At 30.7% G+C, this 10,297-nt stretch overlaps 1 protein-coding gene across 7 annotated transcripts; it reads left to right on the top strand.

Annotated features, from left to right (window-relative positions):
- Nucleotides 1-1,033: 1,033 nt before the first annotated feature.
- Nucleotides 1,034-3,729, top strand: LOC107646135 (B3 domain-containing transcription factor NGA1). 7 transcript variants are annotated; one of them, XM_088492174.1, is made up of 4 exons: nucleotides 1,037-1,240; nucleotides 1,433-1,595; nucleotides 1,803-1,977; nucleotides 2,063-3,729. In XM_088492174.1, exons 3-4 carry the CDS (start codon nucleotides 1,854-1,856, stop codon nucleotides 3,259-3,261), a joined length of 1,323 nt encoding a protein of 440 aa, XP_088348300.1. In that variant the 5' UTR covers nucleotides 1,037-1,240; nucleotides 1,433-1,595; nucleotides 1,803-1,853; the 3' UTR covers nucleotides 3,262-3,729. The 7 variants fall into 7 exon arrangements, with proteins under 7 accessions (XP_088348304.1, XP_088348300.1, XP_088348303.1 ...); XM_088492176.1 differs by lacking the exon at nucleotides 1,037-1,240 and adding an exon at nucleotides 1,299-1,372 and having other exon boundaries at nucleotides 1,500-1,604; XM_088492175.1 differs by lacking the exon at nucleotides 1,037-1,240 and adding an exon at nucleotides 1,299-1,372 and having other exon boundaries at nucleotides 1,500-1,595.
- The last annotated feature ends 6,568 nt before the right edge of the window (nucleotides 3,730-10,297 follow it).

The following is a 10,297-nucleotide window of genomic DNA, read 5'->3' on the forward strand; positions in this document are numbered from 1 at the left end:
AAGTTGACATAAATAATAAAGAATGAATTACAATGCAAGAAATAATATATAATGCTGGTTCTAGGTTTCTCGTGTAGATGGATAATGTTTTGAATAAATAATATGTTAATATATAATAAACTATGTTAAATTAACATTAAAATTAATCACTAAAATAAATTATTAAGTAAAATAATATTAAAATATAAAATATATATTAAAAATAAAATAAATTATATATATTTATAATAATTAATTTAATATTAATTTTTAGTATACAGATAATATTTTTAATATATAATATGTAGGTATTTATCTATATCTATATAAATACTAATTAACTAGGAAAATATGTCTAAATAATATTGGTAGAGCCATTCAAATGAAAATATTTTAGTTTTTGATAATTTAAAGAAGAAACTATATATGGCAATCAAGACATATCTTTAATTAAGAGTTTAAAATGGAGGAAAAGAGGTGGATTGGTAAAGTTACAATAATATTAGGGAGAGAATAATATAAAGTTTTTTTATTTAATTTATTATTTATAATATTATGTAAGTAATATTTATAATTATATATTTATTACATCTAATAGTGTTTAATTATTTTAAATGATAATAAAAATATAAAATAAGATCATTTGTATTAATTTTTTATTGTTTTTTAAATTTGTGGTAAAATTGTATATAATATATGTAATAAAGAAACTAAAATGATGTTTGTATATATATATATATATATATAATATAAAAAGATTTCTATTAATCACTTGCTTGTAATTGTGAAAATAAAAGCATATAAAAGAGTAAAAGAGAGATAGAGAAAAGTAAGGCATATATAGAAAGCTAGTCTATATAATGTGTAATTGGCTAACAGGAATGTGGAGAGTGGGAGGAGGGGCGCCTGCAGCTTTGGGTTGTTTGCGGTCGGGACCATTATAGAGCACAGCGCACACATAAACACCAAAAAGTCAAGAAAATAACTCAAAACAACCTAACACTGTAACTGTATGTACACACTTCCTCAACTCCATCTCATCCCATCCCCTTCCCTTCTCTAATAGCCACAACCGCGCTCGCCCTCCCTATCAGTCTTTCCACTTAACTGGCTGGTTGCGTTGCTTCTGGAACAACTGGCCTTTTGGTCACAATAAGGCGGAACGTTATGTTGTACAGAAATTATACCAAATATGATGAAAACGACAACTTGCTCACATGATCACAATACCCACATTATTATTCATGGGCCCCCATCCAACGTAAGTGTAGTAATCCCTCCTCCCCCTTCTTTTCTCTCTCTCTCTCCCAATTCCAACAATAAAACTGGCTTCAACATCATTTCTACCTCCTTTTTTATTTTTCCTAGCTACTTCCTTCCTTCGTCTTCTGAGGTAAGTAACTATACTTGTTCTTCTCGTTCCCTCTGATGAACTGAGCATGTATGTGTGTAGGTCAACTACAACAACTACTTACTTGACCCCCTCCTTCTTCAACTGGATTCTCTTCCAATTTCTTTAGGGTTATGAACTCCTCTCCTCCTCCTCCTCCTCCTCCGCCTCAAACAACCTTCTAATCTGACCTCTGCTCATCATCATATTCACCCTGCTCGCTTCGGTAACATATGTACCTTCTTCCTCTTCCTCCTCCTACTCCCAAGCTTTTATTTCACCTTATTATAATCTTCTATGTTTCATTCTCCATACTTTCCACTTTGATCCCTTTGTTTTCTTTTATGTTAATTTTGATTCTAATAATCTTGGTCAATTCATAACGCACGTATGTATGTATGAATGAATTCCTATTTTGTTTTGCGAGATCCAGAGGGAGGGAGCTAGGGAGATTATTATTAATTAGCTAAGGTGGGGTTTAGTGATGGAAGAAGAAGTGAAAGGATATTCCGATAGCAGAGAAGAGGAGGAGGAGGAGGAGGAAGACGAAGCAGCGGAAATCATCCCAATTCCAAACACAAGACAAGAAACCAACAGCAGCGGAAACAGTAAGCACTATTTTCTTCTCTTTGTGGTTGTTGCAATCATAACAAAATGAATTCTCACAATTCATGATGGTATGGGGATTATTAGGGTTACAGCAGCAGCAAGATACAGCAGTAGCTCCCAATTTCAGTCAGCGGAAGCAGCTAGATTTGATGGAGTTGTCACTAGGGAGCGGGAGCAGCAAGGACGATCGGAATTGGCAGCAAGGAGGAGGAGGAGGAGGAATGGTTGGTTCTTGCTCATCATCATCATCGGAGGCGGTGGAGAAAGAGCACATGTTCGACAAAGTGGTGACCCCAAGCGACGTAGGGAAGCTGAACAGGCTAGTGATACCGAAGCAGCACGCGGAGAAGTACTTTCCATTGGACTCATCCTCCAACGACAAGGGGCTTCTCCTCAACTTCGAGGACAGGAACGGCAAGCTGTGGCGCTTCAGATACTCCTACTGGAACAGCAGCCAGAGCTATGTCATGACCAAAGGCTGGAGCCGCTTCGTTAAGGAGAAGAAGCTCGACGCCGGCGACATTGTCTCCTTCCACCGTGGCCTCGGGGAACTCTATAGACACAGGCTGTACATTGACTGGAGGCGCAGGCCCGACCATCCCCCTCCTGACCCTTCCGCCTCCCTCATCTCCCCTTTCTTCCTTCCTAACCACTACTCCGCCGCCATCACATGGGGCGCCGGCGGCAGGTTCTACTCTCTGCCTTCTCCCACGCCTCCTCCTCGCCACCATCACTTTCATCATCATCAGCACCACCCCCTCGCTACTAATTACAACACCCATATGTATGGCTTTCATCATCATCCAGGTGCTGCAACTGGAACAAGTCATCATCTTCTCAGCGGTTACAATGATCAGCAGCTGAATTCCGGATCTCCTGGACCTCTCTATTACCTGAGGTCACCCCCCTCAATGTCAATTGTTGACCCCAACTTGCATCAGGAGAGAGGGACTGCTATTGCCCCCATGATCATTGATTCTGTGCCGGTTGCTCATCATCATCATCAACAACAGCAACATCAACATGGTGTGGTGCCTAATAGTAGTAACTTTGACAGTACTAATACCGCAGGAAAACGGCTGAGGCTATTTGGGGTCAACATGGAATGTGCTTCTTCTTCTTCTTCTTCTCCAGCTGAAGATCACTCGCATGTGGCAATGTCTAGTTCATTACCATCGTCAAGCAGGTTTGGGGATCAGAGAGGGGATACTACTACTACTACTCCTTCTGTACTTTTTGATTTGGATCCCTCTTTGCAATACCATCACCACCACCGGCATTGATCTTCATCATCAGATCAGAGGTCCACTAATTGGAAGAGCCACATAATAATATTAATAATAATAATTAGTTTGGCTAGAGCTTGGCTTTCCTTTGCAGGCATTTTTATTATTATTGTTAGTTTCTTAATTAGCTTCTTTCCTGGCCGGCCTTCTCTATCTCATCAGCAGCTGCAGACCACAAATGATGAAGAAAGAGTAGCAGCTCGCAAACTTTCTTCCTCTCCTTCTTTTGATCAGTAACTAGTGTTTGCCATTTATTTAAACTTTTTAGCACGCCTTAAACTGCTCATCAAGCTTCAATTAGCTGCGGAATTTGACTCTTGATGAAGCTAGAAAGGGGATTCTCGTTTCATAGCCAAGAGACTGAAGAAAGAAAGAAAGAAAGAAAGAAAACGAAAACATTAGTCCTTTCAATTGTGTATAATACAATACAGATGTTTTATTTATATATATATTTCTCTCATGGTATATATGGTTTTTGTCCCCTTCTATATTATTAGATTATTGTATCAACATTCAATTCAATACTAGCAAGCTAGCGTGCTTATTTAATTTCTCTCACATTGCATTGAATGCTACACAGAAAAGCTTGCCTTGTTGCTTTCTATCTTCTTTCTTTGGTCTAATCTTTCTGTTAGGCTTGTTGGGCGCGCGCGGGGGTTGAACAGTGCTGGCGCTGCTTAGTTTCGCATTTTAGCTTTGCAGCCAAAGCCTGGAATATAATGAAGTTGTACAGCTGTAAAAAAGGTGAATTTTTATTGGTTATGTTGTTATTCATTCATGAATCATGATCCTCGCCATTTGGACTATTATAGTTACTTTATTATTTCTGCTTAGCTATACACTATACATATATATCATTTATTAACAACTAGTACACCCCCCCCCCCCCTCTTCTTTTTCTCCTCCTCTCTTCGATCTTCTATCCCCTTTGTTACTTCCTTTTCTTCTCTTCTATTCTATTCATCTGCAGCAGCAGCAGCCGCCGCCTTCTTCTGCTCAAATACCTCTTTTAATTTGGATTCATGTAAAGTTCGCGGCTTCTCTCCCAAGAGGTTTAGCTTCAAAAGTAAGTATTCTAATTAATTTCTGATGCTGAGACTAGTCCTCGCAACATACTTATTACTAGTAGCAGCAGATTCAATGCATTCTTAGCTTTCTCATGATCTGTCATGCTTAATTACATAATTCCATAGATACAATACAATTTTTTGTTTCTTTTCTCCTTTATCTCGTCTTTAATATTTATATATAGTCCTCAGATCAGCACAGTTTTTTTAGTGTCTTGCGGTTCAAATTTGATCATTATTCAATGGTTATTATAAAATAACATCTTTTTTGGACTCATATACTTGTTGCAATGATTATAGCTAACACTCTAGGACATGCATGAAATAATCAATGCAAGGAGCTAATTAAATTGGGAGAGGTGATGAGTAATTTATCGTCTCTTCCTTTTTCAAACCTGGACATAAAATGTGACATTAATATATATAACCATTTACTTTGAATTTTGAAGTGTGCGTGGTGTTTTTTAATAGTGTTGTCTACCTTAGCTTTAATGGTTCGTTGATACCTACCTTTTGCATTCAGGTTTTGAAGATACCTAGCTACATACCTATACGCATCTCATCATATATATTTCAAATATTCCCTGTGTATTTGGTGCAACATGTTCTTGGAAATTATTTAGTCACTCAGGCTTAAATAAATATATTAACCTACAGCATTTATTACAAATAGACTGTTCATGGCATAAAAAGGAGAGATTGAATAAAGATTATCTTCTTATTGCATACAGTGTATGTGATATTTGAAGCCAAAAGCAATATATGGAACACAGTAATTAAGATACACAATAAGCAAGATAAGGCAATAATGCTAGACAGACAATTGGAGTTGGCCTTTGCATTTGCTACACTCTTGAATGTATGTGGTGCTTTTTCTGTTGAAATGGTTGGGAGTATCTTAGATTCCTGGGCAGTGTCATTTTCCAAGAGCTCATTTCGAAAAAGCAGCAAAATAAAACTTAATTTTCTAAGTATCAGTATAGTGATGATTACCCTTTTGTTTTTATCCCACATGCATGGCAATCTTGTTTCGGATACAAGGCAAGAAAATTCATTAAGATAAATTCATGCCCAGTTCAAAACGACATCTATACTCTCTCTCTCTCTCCCTTTTATTGACTCTAAGTATCTATTATTCTATTGTATGTCCTCGCTAGATATTGTAATTATTATTTTCCATATTTAGTTATTAGCCATTTATTATAAATAAAAGGAGATTAAATAGCAGTCAAAGAGGAAAGTCCAAAACAGAAGAGAAGAAGCCATTGAAGTTTAATTTCTTAGTTAGTAACAGGAGTATACTCTTATTAAAAAATACTTGTTATTAGAGATAATAAACAAATTATTAGATTTTTTACTTCATTTTTTTATATCTTACTAAATATTATAAATAAAGAATTAAATTTATTTAATTAATAGAAATACAGTATTTTTTATTTAATAATGAGCTAACCATTAAAACAAGTTAAATTGGTTAATCATGTTTTTATCTATAATCTATCACTACTCTCTACTCATCGGTGTTTACATGCACGACTGTTATATATTTCTTATGCTTATTGCTCTTGTTATGTACATTGTAGATTTAAGAGCCTTAATTATTAAAGCTATCATAATCACAAAGCATATTCGTGATTTCATTTATCGGAATATGATTTACCAAAAATAGGGAAAACAAGAATCTATCAATAGGCATATATATTTAGGTTGTAGATAGAGTTGATAGAGAAATTAGGTTATTAGTAGTTTATATCATCAGGATTATTATTGTGGATGAACTAAAAGGCAATAATTCTCATTTAAACCGTACCTGAGACTCTCATATTGAATTGGTTGCCTTTATCTACTCCTTTTAATGCTAGTTATTTGGCTTGCTAATTATATACGTATTATTATATATATGCAGAGTATAATTGAAGAAATTAAGCAGTTATAATAAAAGAACCAACATCTAACTTCACCTTTAACTTGAAACTGATGGATGATGATAAGTCAAACACCCATTGCGTGTCTTCTCCATGCAAAAGAATTTAGCCAAGGTAAGCTTTCTCATGTAATAATATATCTTGTGGATTTTTTTATTGTTGGAGAGTTATAATTAGCTAAGTTGCATAACGAGAAAGTTTAGGGGCAGCATATTTATTAAAATTTGGCCAATACTTAACCAGTAAAAAGAAAGTAAGTAATCTCACACTATTGAAAACATCAGTGATAACTAATTAATAGTTATAAATCACAAAATTTGTTGGCTTCGAACATTCCTCTGCATGAATACTGAATACATGGTGAAAATAAGAAATACACAAATTTTAAAAACAAATAAAAATATATGTAAATTTTATAATTTTTAAAAAATTTTAATTTTAAACTAATAAAATTTATTATGTGTCAGATTTAATATTAAAATAATTTAAATAGTTAACTTGAGGTTTTATGTTTTAAAATAAAAAATAACAAAAAAAAATTTATTAATTTTGAACTAATTTAAAAAAATTCATTTTTTATTAGATGCGTAGTAAAATGTACGTTGTCAAAATATAAGTACCATGCAACATAGCTAATCAATCATTAAAATATTCTAAGTTTTAAATAAAAATTAAATTATTAGCAACATATATCATGCATTCAGTCTTAAATTTAATGTAGCACATTGGATATTGTCTCGCATATTATTTAGTGCATGCATATAAAATATATATTTATGTATGTGCAAGTGCAACTATCTTCTTTAAATTGATCCTCACCTTAATGCATCATCAGTAATAAATAACTTACTAAATCGTACTCATAATAAACTTTCTACGAATAAAACACTTAAAATATGTTAAAGAAAAAAAATTACGAAAGTTACATAAATAAATTATAATATAACTTTAATTTGATTTCAAAAAGCAATCAAGACATCGTTTAATTATAATTTTTTTTCTTTAAAAAATCATGATGACTATATGAATATTGCTTTTACTAGTGTAATTTATTACTTATTTGCTTGCATATTCAGCTTATTATGGATATGTAAGTGCATGAAGTATCGAACTTTTGTTTATTATATATATATATACCTTAATAATAATAAAAAACTGTCTTTAGTTAACCAACATTTTATTTAGTAATTCAACCTCATGCTACTTCTGAAAGTCACTTTGAAAATTCAACGAGGGTTAAATTTATTAATGGTTCACAAACTATTAAAAGTATGTAAACATACTTTTAATTGATGTTCAATATCTTTTTATTAAGAACAAAAATTATATAAATATATAAAAAGGAAGATATCAAGACTTTTCGGTATTTAAAACTTATAATTTTATTAGAATATGATATAATAAGTGCGTGATTTTATTTAATTGATAGTTTTTTACTATAAAAATATAAGGTAAAACTTTACATGTTCTTACATTTTAGAGGAATTTTTAATTTATTTTAATCCAAAAATATACTTTTTTTTATCATACTAATGTACATGTTGCTGATATTTTAAAATAAATTTTAAATTTTTTCTTTCTATATTCAAAGTATAAATTTAAAAACCATGCAATATCAAATTATAACATGTTCCTAATTAATTTTGTTCAATTTAATTTTTTTTAATTTAAACTTCTATAATATTTAATCAATAGTTCCTAACTGAAATTCACATAACGGAAGTTTTAATTTTCTTAAAAAATATAAACCATTATTGCTATGTAAACTTTTAGATAAAATTAAATTTTATCGTAATAGCAAGCTTTTTGGAATCACTTTTTTTATATAAAATAAAAAACATTCTGCTACTAAAAAGAAATAACTTTTCAAAAAAAAAATACTAAACTAAAACTTAATTAGTTTATAATATAATAAGGTACTTTTATGTCTTTTGTTTAGGTGACATAGATAAAATCCGACTTTATTTTCTCTTCATGCATTTTGAATATCAAACATTAATCATTTATGAAAAAAAATATATACAAACACTCATATACAAAGTTGAAAAATGATAGATTATTGAACCGCAATAGATAGTGTACCTAAAACAATATATAAGAATTTTGTGTGGTGAAAACATCGAAAATAAACCATAAATTTTTACATGCATTAAATTGTTCACTTAATATAAATAGAATATCTAATTTTCTAGTAATCTAAGTATATATACACATGCAATAACAATATATATTATATTAATTATTCTTATTTTTACAAATACACGTTCTCTACATTAGTGTTTCAAATGTCTTAAAACTTGAATATAATGAAAAAATTGAGTAATTTGGAAATGTTTTAATGGAGAGAACAAAAATTTATTGTTTCAGTACTTTTTTTAAAAAGAAAACTATATTTCATAATACAAGCAAGAATATATAACATTGATTTTGTTTTTATACGAGTAGTTATATAACATTTTAAATATTTGCAGATAGAAATAATAAATTTTTTGAGATGCGAGCCTCAAATTACACCGTGGAACGGAAATATGTATTGATGGTCCAAGAAAAAATAATAGAGGAAAAAAAATTTATTAGTAATTTTTACTTTTAAAGTTTTCCATAACTTCTAAAGTTTTGTGAGATTCGGCAAAATAGGTCACTTGGATCACTGGTGACCATAAATTTCCAATGTGCATGAAAATTTTATTTCATATTCTTTAAAATCTTATTTCGACTATAGAATTAATTTCATTTGATTATACTTCTTATAGAAAAATATGTACCTGTATGCAACGTTCACATAACTTGCAACTGTGAATTTATTTCGTAGTAAATAAATTAGAATAGTGAAATAGATTGATGTTTAATTGAAACAAAATTCAAATCGGAATATAAATTCATGTAATCATGTATAAAAGGAACAATTATTAGTTACAATTCAGAATTATTTGGAATTATTATACTTTTGGTATTTTAATAACAGCCTTTTAATTTCTTCTTAAAATATAAAAGAATCGTCTATCACTATATGTTAACGGTATTTCTCACGACATTTGCATGTTCTTCTTCCATAAGATTCAACACGTGTAATAATATTAAGTTGTAGAAGTCTCAAGAAACAAAGTACAATGGTAAATTGGAAAAAAAATTCCTCTCAACTAAAGAAATTAATAAAATAATAAAATAAGAGATTAATTACTATTAAATTTATAACTTCTATTATATATAATTTTTATTATCTTAATTTAACAATATTTAACTCTTTACTTTATCACCTTATACATCACCTCATTAAAAAAAAGCTTCATCTCATAAATTGCTAATTATCTGGTTGGCTTTAGTAGTTAACATAAATATAGAATTATTGGCTCATAACCGTTTTTAAAATCCAACCCATGCAGTGTGTGAGGCAATCAAAGTAGGATAGTCGATATATAGGTTGGTCCCTTATATATAAAAGAAGATTTTAAATTAATAAAAAGCAACAATAATTTACAAATTAAACTTTTTTCCTTTACGAGTTAATGGTAAAGGTTAATTATTTTATGGTTGTTATCCTTATATTAATTTATACATTGGTTAACATATTAGTAGAATTCGTAATAATTTATGAAAGAATTAATGAGTGTTGTCCGAGACATATTATTGTGATGGGTCAAAATTAAATAAAAACGGAAAAGTTTGTTAACAAAAAAAATCAGTCAAAAACAGCCGTAACTTGTCTTATTTAACATTTATTAATTGTTGTATAATTAATTAATACTAAATAAGGCAAGTTTTAACTGATTTTTTTTGTCTACCTAGCATTACCCAATAAAAAATGAGTACGATAAATGATCATGGTATGTTTGAAAAGAGGAGTGCTAGGACCAGTACTTTTGTTAAATTTCTGGCTATCACTTAACCATCAAAAGGAAATTGAATGATTTTGCACCATTATATGCAATCTCACACCATTAAAAACATCATTGATGACTAATTGATGGCTAAAAGCCACAAAATCTGCTGTTCCCTACATTTTTTCTTTTGAAAATATTCTTTAATTCTTTAAATCAAATA

The sequence above is a fragment of the Arachis ipaensis genome, chromosome B6 (assembly GCF_059453495.1).
Source record: "Arachis ipaensis isolate K30076 ecotype BB chromosome B6, ASM5945349v1, whole genome shotgun sequence".
NCBI classification, from domain to species: domain Eukaryota; kingdom Viridiplantae; phylum Streptophyta; class Magnoliopsida; order Fabales; family Fabaceae; genus Arachis; species Arachis ipaensis.